The sequence below is a fragment of the Eublepharis macularius genome, chromosome 4 (assembly GCF_028583425.1).
Source record: "Eublepharis macularius isolate TG4126 chromosome 4, MPM_Emac_v1.0, whole genome shotgun sequence".
Taxonomy (NCBI): domain Eukaryota; kingdom Metazoa; phylum Chordata; class Lepidosauria; order Squamata; family Eublepharidae; genus Eublepharis; species Eublepharis macularius.
Genome location: NC_072793.1, coordinates 101,730,230 through 101,747,720, shown reverse-complemented (window position 1 = coordinate 101,747,720; position 17,491 = coordinate 101,730,230). Strand labels below are relative to the sequence as shown.

General features: G+C 46.7%; 1 protein-coding gene across 1 annotated transcript in view; it reads left to right on the top strand.

Annotated features, from left to right (window-relative positions):
- Positions 1-17,491, top strand: part of DNAH1 (dynein axonemal heavy chain 1) — a 295,393-nt gene that overhangs the window by 134,393 nt on the left and 143,509 nt on the right. The window contains exons 22-25 of the mRNA XM_054976957.1: positions 2,132-2,296; positions 3,191-3,312; positions 15,756-15,861; positions 16,665-16,844. Coding sequence (XP_054832932.1) covers positions 2,132-2,296; positions 3,191-3,312; positions 15,756-15,861; positions 16,665-16,844 — 573 coding nt within the window. The remainder of the gene's footprint in view (positions 1-2,131; positions 2,297-3,190; positions 3,313-15,755; positions 15,862-16,664; positions 16,845-17,491) is intronic.

Here is a 17,491-nt window from a genome sequence, read left to right as displayed (position 1 = left end):
ACTAAGGTGTTGAAGAATAATTTAGCAAAGGTTTGATTACAGTGAGATTTAAACATCGTTTTCCTGAGGATGTCTGGAAAGCCTCTGTTTGATGGATTTCTGGTGCTGCTGCAAAGCTGAATTATTTTAAAGAGCTTTTGAAATGTAATTAGTTTAAGATTGCCACCTGAATTTTTCTACTTGTTTTTTCTTTCTGATTTGTTTTACATTTGATGTCTATTTTTTTGTTTTTAATTGTAATCCACCTCAGGTCCTTTGGGGCAGATGCAGGATGATGATGATGATAGCATTTATATACCGCTCTTCTAAACAGATTAGTACCCCACCCAGAGCGGTGAACAAGTTAGTGTTGTTATCTCCACAATCCAGCTGAGGAGCTGGGGCTGAGAGGAGTGGCTTACCCAAGGCCACCTGTTAAGCTCATAGCAGTAGTGAGATTTGAACCAGTAAAGTGCTGATTCACAGCCAAACAACTTAACCACTGTGCTTATTTTAAATAATAAAGCATATATGTGAATATAACATTACAGCCAGAAACTTTTAGCTGGATTTGTGTTGTCAATTATTGAATTTTCTGAATTTATTGAAAGAGGGGATGTTCCAATATTTGTTCAAGGGCTTTGGGAGTATTATGTTAAATGAAGCTCAACTTTATCTTTTCCTAGTAGTTTTTGTCATCTTGTTTATTGTATATTATATTGTATTAAGTGGGTATTAGATCAAATCAAGCCTGAATTCTCCATAGAATGCAGCGGCACACATCCTTACTGGAACGCCAATCCGAGCACACATTCATCCTGTGCTGTGCCAGCTGCACTGGCTTCCAGTGGAGTTCCATATCCGATGCAAGGTGTTAACTTTGGTGTTTAAAGCCCTTCATGGACTGGGACCCCTGCAGGGTGTTGCGCTCTGCAGACAAGCAACTTCTGGTGGTCCCTGGCCCGAAGGACATCCGTCTAGCCTCAACCAGGGCCAGGGCTTTTTCTGCCCTGGCCCCGGCCTGGTGGAACGCTCTCCTGCTGGAGATCCAGGCCCTGCAGGACCTGTTACAGTTCCGCAGGGCCTGTATAATGGAGATGTTCCACCGGGCCTTTGGCTGAGAACCAGTGGGTGTCCTCCTTCTTCCATCTAAGACCACCGCTTTTTCTAGGGCTGCCCTCGGCCATCTGCTATGCCCATATACGGACTCCCAACATTTGTTTAAATAGCCTGCTCCTAGACTATTTTAATGACTTTTTAAACATTATTATTGATTTTATGGTTTTTGACTTTTAATGTGTTTTTTAATGTTGTTAGCCGCCCTGAGCCCATCTGTGGGGAGGGCGGGGTATAAATCAAATCAAATCAATCAATCAATAATAGAAGCTAAAATGACGAAACTGAGGCTATCATACTTTGGTTACATCATGAGAAGACAAGATTCTCTGGAAAAGTCAATAATGCTAGCCCTTTGTGGGGAGGGTGGAATAGAAATCCAAAGAAAATTAAAAAAAAAATAAAAGTGGAAGGCAGTAGGAAAAAAGGAAGACCTAAAACGAGGTGGCTTGACTCAATGAAAGAAGCCACGTCGTCCAGTTTGCAGGATATGAGAAAGTCGGAAATGACTTGACGGCACCTAACACACACACACACACATTCTATTCTATTCTATTCTATTCTATTCTATTCTATTCTATTCTATTCTATTCTATTCTATTCTATTCTATTCTATTCTATATTGTAAGCGGGATTTGTAACCAAGAACTCTTATTGCATGGTATCAAATGAAAGTGTCCACCACCCAATACATGGATAGCCTTCTTCCAGAATGTACTGCCCTTTTATCTGACTAGAATGTGTTATGTGCCGTCAAGTCGCCTCTGACCTATGGTGACCCTATGAATGAAAGGCCTCCAAAACATCCTATCATTAACAGACTTGCTCAGATCCTGCAAACTGGAAGACATGGAGGACTAGAATATATACTATGAAACAATGGACAAGCATTTGAATGATCATTGAATATGCATGAATATAACTATTTCAAGTGGAAAGTGTATAGATTTTCCCTTCTGTCTTCTTTGTAATTTGTACATAAATACTTGAGCGAATTCTTCCAGTGCTTTTCATGATGTGCGTTCATTCCTGCTAGGATGTTTTGGAGGAGTGGCTGACGTGCCAGCGCTCTTGGCTGTATTTGGAGCCCATTTTCAGCTCAGAAGATATCAATAGGCAACTGCCAGTGGAAAGCAAACGTTACCAAACCATGGAGAGGATGTGGAGAAAGATCATGAAGAATGCTGAGGAAAACAGAGAGGTGAGCCTACAGACATGTCTTGATTCTATTAATATTTTACTTTTTAAAAGCACATCTATATTTTATTATTATAATTGAGATTTTTTTCTGTTAGAATAATTTCCCATCGATTTAGGTCATAAACTCATTAAGACAATTGGACAAATTCAGCCCTGATAATAATTCCATCTCCATATACCAGAGATCACTGTGAATCCATTGTAAGTTTTCTGGTCAATCTCTATGCATAGTTTTTGCACAAGAGTTATTCAGGACTGTCATTTGACTGATCTGGCAAACTGGAGATGTGTTTGGTCACACACTTCCTCCTTCCCTTCCATTTCTCTGTTTCTTCTAACTATATTGTGTCATATAATTCAAAATGGACACTTTATTTAGTTCCAACCCATGATTTGAAACCATAATTTAAGTGGGTTTGGAGTTTAGTGCTAAACCATAGTTCATTGATTTTGCAAACTGGGATGAATCTCTGAACTGAACCATTGGCTAAAATTCTGGTACTGCTGCAGCATTTTTGCCTTCTTACCCCAAGAGATTGTCATATCATCAGCTACTTCTTCCCCTGCTCTTTTTCACTTCAGTGAGGCAGGCCTGCCACCTTCATTGTGATCCTTGTGTATATAACAGAGAAGTGGCTTGAAGTGTGATCACATCCTTCCCATGCCTCCCCCTACTGCTCTCTGCATCACAGTCCCTTGTATTAAAAATACCAGTATACTCCATAGTACTACTAAGCCCTTTCTTTCACTGAAGAAATGCCAGCATTCTTAACTGTCACCGGTACTCCAAAAAGCAAAACTTCACCACATTTTAAAATGTTACTCATTCTTTGCTTCATATCTGCTCCTGTGGCTCTTGAGGTACTCACAGAACTGTTGTTCATGCCATTCCCAGGTTATTAATGTATGCCCTGATCCCAGGCTACTGGAAAAATTACGGGAATGTAATAAACTACTGGACCTAGTACAGAAAGGCCTAAGTGAATACTTGGAGACCAAGAGAGGAGCCTTCCCAAGGTAACGTCAAGATTCAAGTTTAAAAGCACTTCCTGGGGCAATAGTGAAGAAGTGGACAGTCTCTTTGAGTAGACCCCTTGAAAAGTTTTTTTTTCTTTTCCTCTGCATAGAAAATTCTTACTTGAGAATATTTACAGCTCTGAAGCTGTTCCATTCAGTCTCATTGTTTTGGAGTAGGAAAACTATGCAAAAGTTAAAATCATGGCAACACAAACTATTTGGTAAAATATTTTATATCCTGCCCTGTCCCTCCATCTAGAAGGCTCAAAGCAGCTCATAGCTACCATGAATCTAAATCAATAGGCAAAAATCAATAAACTCAGATAATAATGCAACCCCCCCTCCCCCAGCCTGTGTTCTGAACCCCCTAATGACACATACTTCAGCAACAAAAAAAAGGAAAAAGGGAATTAAAAACCCAACCAGAAAAGACAGGCTGATTAGGTAATCCAAAAGGTTGAGAAAAAGAGAAAAGAATCTATATGAAAAGAGCAGATATATCTTAAATGAATCAAAAGAACACACAGCATCCAAAGAAGTCTAATATGTACTCTACAGGCACTGCATTAGGTATCAGACACATCAGACTGTTTTGGATTTGTGTGGAGGTGTTCTTTTGATTCATTAAAGTCATCTGTGTGTTTTTATATAGCTATTTTGTTTTTTCTCAACCTTTTAACATATGGCAGCAACATCAGTTTTCTTCAATTCTACTGACCGATTCTGCTTTGCAGTATTTTTTAAAAACCCTCCTAATATCCTTCAGGATACTATTCCACAAGGAGGGTGCTTCCACTGTGAAAGCCTGTTAATGGGCAGCAGCTGATAAATAATCGGTTGGGCAGGGGGAACCAACCAGGAGAGATTACTAGAAAGGTTGAAAGATGATCAGATTAATTATGTCAGTGTTGGTTATGAAGTACTTTAATGATAAGAATCAACAACTTGAATTAAACCTACATACATATAGTAGACCCATTTGTGGATTCCTAAGTTGGAGTTTTGCTTAGTTTGGGTCCTTTATGTGACCATGGCATGGCCTCCAGTCTATTTTGACACCCAATGTGCCATCATCATTAAATTATGTGGGGAAATTTATTTTTTACTATTGAACAGCAGAACCCTGTCTCCCAGTATTTGCAAATTTTGTCATTCATAATGATCCTAGGAATGGATCCCCCACTGCAAGGTTTTACTGTACAGGTAACTACGGAGGCAGTTTTGAAATGGATGTGATATGATTGCACCTGTGCTATCAGGACAACACAAACCATTGTATTCCCTCCCCTTTTTTTACAACACAAGGTTATTTTAAATAAAACATAGATGCATGCTTTGCACACCAGTGTCTGAGATCAGACCGGCAGTGCACACAGGAAACAGGTCAAAACAGAATCTGAGAGTCTATCTACATGATTCATCTTACACGAGGATGCTCAAGTGAAGGGAGATGCAATGTTAGTTGGGAAGCATAGTTTTAAAAGACAGAGACAGTAGAGATGGCTCCTCAGAGGGTTTGTTAATTTCATTTTCGCCACTCCTAGGGGAGCTGAAATCGACAGAGCCTTTGGGGGAGGCAAAGATGAAATTAACAAACCCTCTGAGGAACCATCTCTGCTGGCTCTGTCTTTTTAAACTACCCTCCTGTAGAGAGGTGAAATTAACGGAGCCTTTGGCTCTTTTTAAACTACACTTCCTGGCTACCATTGCATCTCCCTTCACTTGAGCATTCTCGTGTAAGATGTCTCATGTAGAGAGACTCATTGTGGCAATCTTATTCAAACAGCATGAACAAAACCTTGCTGAGGCAAGAGCCTGGGTAGGGGTAGAGGCCCAAAGACATTTTATAATGAGTCCCAATTAGACGTGGGCATGAACCAAAAAAAAAAAGAACCACAGGGTTGGAGGTTCATTCAGTTTCACAAACCATGAACCATGAACTTTGACGAACTTCAGCCAGTTCATGAACCGGTCCGTGGTTTGTGGGAGCCCAGAATGGCCCCCCTCATGCTCAGAGAGCCCAAATTCACAGCGTGTTTTCAGCAGGCTCTCCTCCAGCCACCCTCCAAGTTTAGACAAGATTACAATACTTATCTCCAAGTTATAGACCCCCAAAGCCGGTGCCCCCAGGAAAGTCCCATTCAATACAATTGGAGCCATCAATGCCAATTGACATATGGCTCCATTTCAAGTGAGGAACCCCCAGATGTGGGTAATGTCAGTGGTCACCGCGTACGGAATGTGAGTGATGTTGGTGGCCGCCCTCTCCATGCAGGCTCGGGGAGGCGGTCAGCCGGCTACCTCCCTTCTCAGGGGCAGGGGGTTTGGCTGCCAGCTGGCGGAACCCCCCCATATGCCCACCTGCATGCCCCTACGGGCAGCCACCGCGTCAGGAAAATAGGTTTTGTCAGTGGCCGCCCCCTCCCTGTGGGCCTATGGAGGGCAATCTTCCATGGGTTTCCTGTGAGGAAATGAAGGAGAGAATGATGTAAGATGCTTTTAGACCCCACTGCAATTCTGCCAGCACAGAACTATACCTGTCCCCATGCCAGGGAAGAACAGTACCCATCTCCCGGATGTGGGGGCATCGATAGAAGCCTTTCCCTGTTTGGACAGAGGGAAGTGTTAGTCCCGCTCACAGGGCGGGGGCACCTCCCCTGCCCCAGGACAGTGGAGTAACGCAACAGAATCATGTCCGCCAGTTGCAGAACCGATGGAAGCCCTCCACACCTTTACTGGCAGATAGATGGATGCCTCCCCCATAACCCATGGTCTGGCTGTGGTGGACTTCTCTGTGGGCAGAAAAGAGAAGCTGCCTGTCAAAACACCCCATGAAGGATGCGGCTGCCGACAAAACCCATGGTCCAGCTGTGGCGGGCAGCTGGCACTGATGCAAACTCTTCCCCCCCCCCCGCCACCATTGTGGACAGTGAGTGATGGACCCGGGGCCAGGCAGGACAGGTTCACAAAATAAGGGCCCCTCATGAAGACTAGGAGATCATGGCCCTCTTATCTCATGCATGGGGGCCGTGAAGGATGCAGCCACTGACAAAACCCATGATCCGGCCATGGTGGACTTCTCTGTGGGCAGAGAAAGAGCAGCTGTCAAAACACCCCGTGAAGGATGCGGCCGCCAACAAAACCCATGATCCGGCCATGGCGGGCAGCTGGCACCAACGCAAACCCTTCCCCACCCCCACCCCTGCTGTTGCGGAGAGTGAGTAACGGACCTGGGGCCAGCGGGACAGGTTCACAAAATAAGGGCCCCATACAGAGACCAACAGGGACCACCAAAACCCACCTTCCGGACGTGGCGGCATCGATGGAGCCCCTGCCTTAGGTTGGGGAGGCGAAAGACGGTTCCCGTTTCCTCCACATGGAGACTGCAGGGCAGCAAAGCTGAACTATGTTTACGGCCCCTGCCAGAGAGGGATCAAAAGGGACCAGAACCCACCTCCAGACATGGCAGCAGGAACAGGGACCTACTGAACCCGCCTTCCAGGGAAGAGAATGGATGGATGGATCGATGGATGCCTCCCCATTTGGGGAAGGATATTCTAAATGCCGGGGGGGGGCATCTCCCTCACCCTGGGATGTGCATGGAAGGGACGGAAGGAAGAATGGATTGATGGACACTTCCCCCATAATTCATGGTCTGGCTGTGGCAGACTCTTCTGTGGCCTGAGCAAGAGAAGCTGCTGAAACACCCCAGAGGAGTGACCGCCGACAAAACTCATGGTCCAGCCATGGCGGGCGGCAGGAGCAACCAGCACATCACTGAACATGATCAAAACAGCGTCAGGCCCCCCACCACCCTAGAAGACCTGGCCTCCAACAAAACCCATGGTCCTGCCATGGCAGCAGTGATGGATGTCCTCCCCAAACAACCAGGAGGAACAGGATTCAGCAACAGGACAGGGGGAATCCTAAATGTTGCATGCAGCAGCAGAACCTATGGGCTTGCCATGGCAGTAGGGGAGGGCCATTCTAAGTCCCATGGATAGGGGGCCCTCCCACCATCCTGGACAGCTTCATGTGCAAACCGCCCCTCATGCTGAGGAGCCGGTTGCCACCAACATAACCCATGGGCCCCGTGCCTACTGCTAGACTCTTTGGCCAAGCTTAATGTGTTCCTCGACTGAAGGCTCACAGCAGTCCTTTTTATTTTGTTTCCTAATTCTTCTTTCTCTGAGCACCTGTTCCCCTCGGGAAGGTGTGTAGGTTGTAGGTTAGGAGCCTTTTCTCTTGCCAGAGGAAGAGCAGCTGCTAAAACCCCCCATCAGGGACTAAATAATGAACTTAGTCCCACGCATGGGGTCCGTGAAGGATGCAGCTGCCGACAAAACCCATGGTCCTGCCATGGCAGGCCACTTGAGTGAGTGGAGGACAATGTCCCATGCCGGGAGATCATGGCTCACTTACGAATGGGGGCTGTGAAGGATGCAACCACCAACAAAACCCACTGCTGCGGTGGGCAGCTGGCACCAATGCAAACTCTTCCCCCCCATTAGGGGGAGTGAGTGACAGACCTGGAGCCAGGCAGGGCAGGTGCACAAAAAAGCCCCCCCCCCGAGACCAACAGGGACCTACAGAACCCACCTTCCGGGTGTGGCGGTCAGGACAGATCAACAAAATAAGGCCTCCGCAGGGAGAACAAGGAGCAACGCAGCTGAACCAGGCCCTCCCCCCACACCGCAAGAGACCGACAGGGACAGACAAAACCCACCATCCAGAGAAGGGAAGGACAGATGGACAGATCGATGGATGCCTCCCCCATAACCCATAGGGTGGCCATAGCGGCAAGGATGGAATCCCTTTCTCCCCCGCCCCACCCCCCCACAGAGGAGACAGTAGGTCCCATTTGGGACCATAGAAGGATGCGGCCAGAGACATCACCCACCTGCCGGTGATGGATGGAACCCCTTCCCCCCTGGTGCAGAGGAGACGGTAGGTCCTAGTAGGGACTGTAGAAGGATGCAGCCACATACATCACCCACCTACTGGCCGTTGCGGCAAATATGGAACCCCTTCCCCCCTGACACAGAGGAGACTGCAGGTCCCATGGATCAGTGTCCCTCTCACCGTGTTCTACAGTTTTATGTGCAAAGCCGTCCCTCGTGTTGAGGAGAAGCGGTGGTCATGGACATCACCCACCTGCTGGCTGTGGCGGCAATGATGGAACCCCTTCCCCATAGGTCGGGGGGAGGGATACACCAGGTATCATAAGAGGGGCAGGTGGGTGATGTCAGGGTCTGTCCTGAGTAAGCAGGACAGGTGCACAAAATAAAATGAGAAGAATAATAAACTCAAAAAAAAAAGGAACCAGGTGAGCCCTCAGTCGAGGTGCCCACTTGGCTTGGCCCCAAAGCCAGGCAGTGGCCCTGAGACTTTGAGCCCACAGCAGAGGAGCTTGGACCTCAAAATTAAGACCCCGATAGACTGGGGTGGCTCAGAGCCCAGAGCAGTCCAGGTCCAGGGAGGGATAGCCAAGCAGGTGGAGGTTGACCTTTGTGGTGAAACGGGGCCTCTCTCCTCTTTTTTGTCTTAACTGGTAGAACCGTTCTGCCTACTCCTCCCTTGCCTAACTTAGCACCTGGAGGAGCCATCTCACTTTCCTGTCTCCGGGTAGTTGCTGCCACCACCACGCCTGTATGGGGTCCTGGTTAGGCGGGACAGCCTCCTAACCTCCCTCCTCTGCTAGTGGGCCCAAGCGGTTGGGGGACTATGTGGAACAGAAGATCTTTCTTTTTTCATAAATTCCAAAAAATCATTTATTTAACTTCTAATTATACACAGGCAAATACACAGTGAATGGAAGGAATAACCTGAAAAGGATACAACCTGAAAAGAAACCCCTACTCTGTCTCCCTCATGCCCTAATTCAATGTTGTGTAGGGCAGGCCCGATACTTTGGTCCCTGGGGTTACGTTAGATCTACATCTCCCCTCAGAGCCATCTCTCCCTCAACTCCAGCCACCAACTGTCAACTTCCAACTCTCCTCCACCAACTGACTTGCTCTCCCTCCAATCAAATTCTACTCCAGAACTGGCCCCTCCCCTCTGCAGCCCATAGAAATTAACTCCACCAACAGAATGGTGTTTCTCCACAACCTTGATGAAGGAAAACATGTCCACCAGGTCCGGGTGCAGGCATGCGCAGTGGGGTCAGAGGTGGTCTCCCAGGTGGGAAAGCACCCGCTCGCTCTGGACACTGGTGGGAGGGCAGGAAAGGATGTTAGTGGCCACGACGGAGAGGTCTGGCCAGACGGCAGATTTTCAGGCCCAATACTCCAGGGGGGTTGAGTGGGGGGGGCTTGGTGGGCTCGGCAAGGTACTCATGCACCATGGCCCCCGCAGAGCTCTCCACCGTGACAGATGCACCTGCTCTGCTGCTGCCAACCGCCCAGCTGACCAATGACCAGATTTCGAGTGGATCCATTTGGGAGGTGCTCCCATGGCCTGGCTCGTTTGCCTCCTCCTTTCCCCTGCCCTATTTCCTCCATCCTGCCTTTTTGGCCTGGAACCTGTGCACCTCTCTGCGGAGCTCCTTCTTCCACTGATGCAGCTTGCCCTGCCACATGGCAATGCTGCCCTTGATATGGGGGTCACAGAGGCAGGACAGTCTATATGGTGCCTCCTGACAGAGAGGATGCAAGTGGGCGGCTATGCCCTCCTGCAACCTCCTGATCAGGTCCCTGACCCTGGGGAGAAGAGCTTTCCTCATGCTCCAGCTCTTTGTTCAGCACCTGGTCCAGCCTGTGGATCAGGGGGATGACCTGACCCAGGGTGGCCTGGTAAGAGCAGAGCACCTCGGTGGTGTCCTTAAATGGTTTCAGGATACGCAGCATCTGACACAGGACAAGCCAGTCCACCGAGCTGAGACTGAGCTCCTCTCTCTTCTGCAGAATGGCCACCATGACATTATGTCTGACACCGGGCTTTTTTGCTCCAACAGATGAGTGATCATGTCATAGGTGGATTTCCAGCGGGTGAGCATGTCCTGGAAGAGGTACTGCTCAGGATCACCCCCTCCCCCTGCCTCTGGAGCAGCTCACCTGAAGAGTTCACACTGCAGGAGAATTGGGCAGCCGCACACCGGCAGCTGTCCAACAATTGGCACATGGACAATGTTCCCTCATCCCAGGCTTGCCTGGGCTTGCTACCTAGCCCAAGAGCATCCCTCATGACCCGGGCAGCTTATGCGCTAAGCAAACGAGGCCCGGGAGGCCTCTTTCAGGGCCGCCAGCATGTTGCTTCCCATGTCGGTGAAGATGAAGCTACGCACAAACCACCACCACCCCGGGCGCCCACTCCCTCAGACCTGACCTGATTGAGGAGGCAATGTTTTTCCCCATGTGAACATCATCCATCTCCCGTGCCTGAAGCAGAACCACCCTGTAGCCCGGCCCCAAGGGTGGCACCTTGTTCGGTGGCCCTGATCCTTGCCTGGGGCAGCAGAGGTCCTCCAGTTGCCACCGGTAGGCTGTGAGGCCGAGGTAGCCATGATGGCAGCTGCTCCACATATCTGCCGGCCTTTAGCACCCAACAGCTCCTTAGACACCATGTTCTGCACACACTAGTAGAGAGCGGGCACAACTCACTGGCCAATGGTGAGCTGCGAAGGCATCTGGAACCACGAGGCAAAATAACGAAGCAGCCTGCAAAAGCCCACTCCCTCCACGATGGACAAAGGGAGTCCTTCCAGGGCAATTGTATCCACCACTATGTGAACGCCCACCTCCTGAGCCTTCAACCTCACCCTTTTCAAGGGCGCTGTCCCCGACCCCAAGGGAACAACCTCCGCAAGCATGGCCTGCCAGGGCGTCCCACTCCCACCTGCCGCACCCTTGGGGCAAGGCTTCTTGATCGGGGTGGACTCCCATTCCTCTCCCACTTCTCCCTGAGCTGAACTTGAAGCCGCCCTCTTTCTCCCCCCAACAGATGTTTTGCAGGGCGAGGCCGGAGGGAACAGGCTCGGGTGGTGCCTCTGCATGTGCTTGCACAGGGTCATGGACAATAGGTGCTTAGAGTTGCAGCCCGCATGCACCAGGCCATCGCAGGAGTGGCACTGTACCACACAGGGATCATTGGGAACAGTCTGAAAGTGTTTCCAGATAGAGAGATTGAAACAAGGACCAGGAGGTGGGTCACGAGGATAACTGAGGATTACTAACCGTGGTGTGGACCTAGGCCAGGAAGACGGAGTGATGGGTGTACTGCAGTCAGGGACAGCCCCAAGAGTTTGGGATGTGGGAGGTGGAGGTAAAGCCCCGACATTCCTCCTGAGATCCCTCTTCCTTCTTCTCCTCCTCCTCCAACAGTTTTCGGAGATCCTCTTCCTCCCAACTGTAAGACCGCTTCTGTCTCCTCCACAGCCCCCACAGGCAGATCTTCTTTAGTAGGAGTCTCTGGTGCCATCGAGTCTTCTCCTTCTGTAGTGCTGGTTGATGGGCAACCAGGACAACTTTTGCAGTCCCCCCTAACCACCCTTGGCTGCTGCTCTAAGCCTCATAGTGCTGCTAAGCATGAATAACAGGGAAACAAAAGAAGAGTGAGTGTCAGCCCTCTTCAAGATGTGCCCGCTTTGCTTGGCCCCAAGGCCAGGTGGGTTAGAGCCCTACCTCCCCACACAGAGAGAGACCTGACCAGAGCAGGCAGTACAGGTGCACAAAATAAAAAAGAGCAGAATAATACTCAAAAAGAAAGGAACAAGGTGAATCCCCAGCCGAGGTGCCCACTTAGCTTGACTCCAGAGCCTGGCAGTGGCCCTGAGACCGGGGTGGGATGGGGTAGAGCCCTACCACCCCACACAGACACCGGACCTGAGCAGGCAGAACTGGTGCTCAAAATACAAAACCCAGAAGGAATAAAGAGAAAGAAAGAAAATCCCAGAAAAAAGGTAGGCCTCAGTCAAGCTAGGTCCCAGGCCAGAGCCAAATGGCCCAGGCCCTGGGTGGGATGGGTGGGGTGGAGGAAAGAAGGCATCCTTCCCAGCAAAGCCAAGACTGAGGCAGAAGAGGCTTTTCAGCCTCTCCAGCCAGCAGCAACCAAGCTCATTTCCACCCTCCCTCCCTCCAATGCCAGCAACAGTTCACTCCTCTCTCTCCCATTGTCTGCTGAAACTGAAAGCAGGAGGCTAAAAGCTGTGCCTTATATAGCGAAAAGGTCCCATAGAGCATAACAGGAGCTCTCTGGTTGGCAGTCAGAGCTGCCTAACAGGGTTTGAGGGGATAAAATTGGAGTTCCCATGGCTACAGAAGGCCCATCTCCCCCCCTGCTCTTGGCTCCCATGTAACAGACTGGGAGCTCCACGGTTGGAAGGGAGACCTGCCTATCAAGGTTAGGTGGGCTGACTTCCGGGATGGAGTAGTGAAAAGCACAGCAGCTGAGTTATGAGCTCTCTGCCATGAGCTTCCTGGTTCCTTGGGACTCAAGAATTCAGGCCTCCAAGTCCCCCCCACGGAGAGGGGGACAGGCTGGAACAAGGTGGAGGAGCTCAAGGGGACTGGCAACCCTCGGGAAGCCCCCACGCCAGTTCCAAAAGCAAGGACCATGGGAGTAGCCAATATGGCTACGAAGCTACAAAAGCCCAAGGTCCGTCAAGCAAAAATGAATTGAAGCAAAAACAAAGTGGATTCCTGATAAGACAAATAAAGGCAACTGGAAGACAGAGCATTGCGACCCTACAAGAGTTCCCATTAAGAAAGAAGACTGATTTATGACTACACGAGGGCTAATTAGCTTGATTGCAAGGCAGTTATTTGCTGGGTGAAGGCTGGGAGGAGAGAGGAAGGCACGGAAGATTGATTGCAAAGAAAACTCTCTCAGCAGCAGGCTGGAGTTGGAAGCAATAAATCCTTTGAAAATATAAATAAAAGCGAAGCTTTCTACCACTTCAATGAGAGTTTGGACTTATAAGTAACTTTGAAATTGCTTTCCTAGAAGGAGTATTTTCCAACTTGCAAAAAATTGCTAAATTGAAGAATGAATTAATAATTAAAGCAGATATGATATCTGGAGTGGAAATGGATAAAAACACTATAAAAGATGATAAGGCAGAAGAAATCTCTAAAGGGGCAGACCTAGCTGAAAGAAAACTAGAACGGAAGGAGGAAAAGTTTAGCCTGCAAAATGGAGGAACATATCAATACGTCTCTGCAAAAAGACAAGACATAAACAAGGAAGAGGAGGGGCAGCGAAGCAAACCTATGAAGAAGAAGCCCAGTGTATTGTTTCTGAATGAGGAGAAAAGAATGCAACGTATTTTAAACAAGAAGAATAAACAGAGACTTAACACTATTTTTACCAACCCCTTCCAGAACTGGTTAGAAGATAAGAAGTCGTCTTTGGGGGTGCAGATGGGAAAAAGACTTGATGTACCATTTTACAGGGAGGAAGAAGAAAAAACGAGAATGAAATCCAGATTGTGATCCAATAATTTAGGCTTAACCTTTTATATCTATCTGTCGCTCTAACCTGTTATACTGTTAATGGATAAGAGAGGGGGGCCGAGGAGCTTTTTGTTTTCTTTTTTTATTTCTTGTTTGAAAGGGAGAAATATAGATTATGATTTAGGCTCCCTCTCTGTGCTTAATGATATGTAATGCAGACTTATTGAAAGCTTAGATGTTCTGTAACATGTTAGATTATGTATATTCATAGCTAATGGATTAGTGATAATGTGATAATTGGGTCTTTGGAATTCTTTAATCCTTCCTAGACTTTAGCTATTTCTTTAGAATATAATCTAGTGTTTAAGCCAAATATTTACCTGTTCTTCCCAGTTTTACTACTATGAAAATTCAAATAGATAAATGTAGATGGCTTGAATAAAATAGATGAAAGACCTACCCTCTCTAGAATATAAATTAGTGTTTAAGCCAAATACTTATTTGGTCTTCCCAACCTCACAATTATGAAAATTCCAATTTATAAGTGAAGAGGGCTGGGTTAAAATAGAGGAGAGAATGGGGGAAAACTGGTATAAAAATGTTCCTTTTTCCTATCTTGAAATATAGTAAGAATCATTTATCTTTCTGCTTATATTCTCTACTTTTGTATTTTTATCTTCTACTCCTGGAATAATTAAGAGATTAACAATTTTGGTTAAAATGTAAGGGATTGGAAATGTGATTTATGCATAACATATATAAAGGAAAGAATTATTAGAAATGAATTAAGAAATAGAGTAAAGTGGATAAGAAAGCATAGAATATAAATAATGATTGCAGAGATTAAAAGGGAAGCTTGAAGGTAGAAGGGGCGTTAACTGGGTATGTAATATCTTGCTGTAATTATGGATGGAGGGATATTTGTCTTGTACACAAATCTGCTATTGAAATCTTTTTGTCTCGTTGTAACCCCTTTCCCCACTATAAAATCCAATAAAAATTATTTTAAAAAAAAGTTAGGTGGGCTAAGATTGGGGTTTCCACAGCAACTAAAGGTCTGCCGGCATTCCAGGCCTCCGTTGCCTAGGAAATCAATGGAGCGGTGCCAGCCTGTCTGGGCTCATGAACTGCTCACGAAACACACAAATCAGGCCTAAAAAGTCGTGGGGTTTGTTAACACACAGTCGCATGAACCACGTGTTAACGAACCACAAATCAGCCAGATTCATGCGTTTGTTGTTGTTGTTGTTGTTGTTCATATTGTGATTCACGCCCACCTCTAGTCCCAATGGGTAGAATGCAAATAAAAGGTATTTATGGAAATGGAACATTTTGTATGTGGGATTGTGGGGTGGGGCTTCCACTCATTATTCTGCTCTGAGCAGTAGTTATAAATGCATCATGAAAACCAAAATGACAGCATTGAGATTGTTTGTTTACAACATATGAAAAAATTGATGAAACCACTTCATAAATGGATTCTCCTCTGGAGTGAGTGCTTTCTTGTGCAAAGGAAGAAAACTTCCCGTGATGGCCTGATGGGAGAGTCCTCTCATCAACTGGAGGCTGGACTTCCCAACGTGTCTAGAACACCTAGTAGAAGAAGATGCTTCTCAGTTTTTGTCTTGACTCCATGAGTAAGAAGGATGCTTGTAGCTCTTTCAAACTTGTGGTCTTTTTCAATACCATTTCTCCTCTTCCCCTCTCACAACCCAACTGGTTGGATGCAGATTGGAGGGAGGGAGGAGTTTGATTCTTTAATTTTGATACCTAAGGTGCATGTTTAAAAATACCCAAGATACTAAAGCGGGGGAAAGAGGCTATGTTCCCCTAGTCAGGGGATCCTGCAGCAAGGTAGGTAGGGATACTGTGTGCTCAGACGTTTAAAAGAAGAAAATCACCTCAGCCTCCCATTAGTATCCACATCTAAATGGATTCTGCACTGGAGTAAGTGCTTTTAGTATTGAAACCCCCCAAATTAACTTTTTAGCATTTCATTGGTAGTGCTCTTACTAGACCAGAGAAAAAAGCATAAGCCTTCTTTCCTTCCAGATTTTACTTCCTTTCTGATGATGAATTGTTAGAGATACTCTCTCAGACCAAGGACCCCACAGCCGTGCAGCCTCATCTCCGCAAGTGTTTTGAGAATATTGCGCGGGTAAATAAAGCTTCTTTGCTCTGGGGTAGGAGGCAGATCCTCTTGTTGAAATGCTTGTCTTGAGGTATAGCTGCAGATAGTGAGAGCATTTAAGTTTGGCTGTGGTAGTATGATTATAATAGCAAGCTAAACTGTGGCTTTAGGCCAGTGCATATTTTATCAGGTTGTAAGTTACTGGCAGATTAATCTAAAGGTAATTACAATTCTGCTTCACCTCTTCCTAGTACATTTAATCTTTAGGACTATTATTCTAGCACCTTTCATTGGCACAGGGTTACATTTCATGGCCTTCATATATGCATAACCATCTAGAGAATATATTAGCAGACATATGCGAGTCAACATCAGCTGATTTGAATTGATGTAGCATTTTTTTCTTCTGTGTCATCTTAAACCTGCACCAGTAAGGTGGACAGTAAGTTGATTTCATAAAATGAATTGAATAGTAGATTGACTATACCTCTGCCTACGTAGACAGACATTAGAGCCTATGTTTTGAATAATTTTCATCAAGTTGCACGTAGCGATCATTTAGTTCTACATTATCATGTAATATTTCAGTGTATAGAATTGTTAATTTTGCACTTTTTATTTCTAGTAAGTAGGCTTGGTAAGACTCTACAATGATACAAGTCAACATAGTCTATTTGTAATCAGTTTGTATCATATGATTGTAATTGTAAAGGATTAAAATATTGATCATCTGTTTACGGAAGCTATATAATTTTTGATCACTAATAAAGAAAAATGACTGCCTTGTCCAATTCAGAAAAGGAGCGATAACTCTCCACTCTTCTCATTAGCTACTCTTTCAAGAAGATCTCGAGATTACACATATGTATTCTGCAGAGGGGGAAGAAGTGAAGCTTTTCTCTCCCATTTATCCCACGGGCAATGTAGAGGACTGGCTGCTGGAAGTTGAGAAGATCATGAAGGCCAGCGTTCGGGACAACATTGAAAGAGCACTCAAGGTTTATCCAGATGTAAGTAGCCCTGTTCACACATTACAGTGAATGCATGTACATTCTGTCTGTACGATGTATTGTCGAAGGCTTTCACGGCTGGAGAACGATGGTTGTTGTGGGTTTTCCGGGCTGTATTGCCGTGGTCTTGGCATTGTAGTTCCTGACGTTTCGCCTGCAGCTGTGGCTGGCATCTTCAGAGGCGTAGCACCAAAAGACAGAGATCTCTCAGTGTCACAGTGTGGAAAAGATGTTGGCAGGTCATTTATATCTACTCAGGAGGGGTGGGGTTGAGCTGAGTCATCCTGTAAGAGTTTTCCAGGGTGTGGAATGCTAATGGCGGGAGGCTTCACTGTATCCTGAGGAGGTTCTTTTGCATATGGATTGGTACTTGATGTGCTAATCTTCTCTGCAGGGCTATTGTCGGGTGTAGAGTGTTTTGTTAGCCTGGTGTTTTTCAGAACTGGAAACCATGCTCTGTTCATTTTTAAGGTTTCTTCTTTCCTGTTGAAGTTTTGCTTATGCTTGTGAATTTCAATGGCTTCCCTGTGCAGTCTGACAAAGTAGTTGGAAGTGTTGTCCAGTATTTTGGTGTCCTGGAATTAGATACTGTGCCCTGTTTGAGTTAGGCTATGTTCAGCCACTGCTGATTTTTCAGGTTGTCCAAG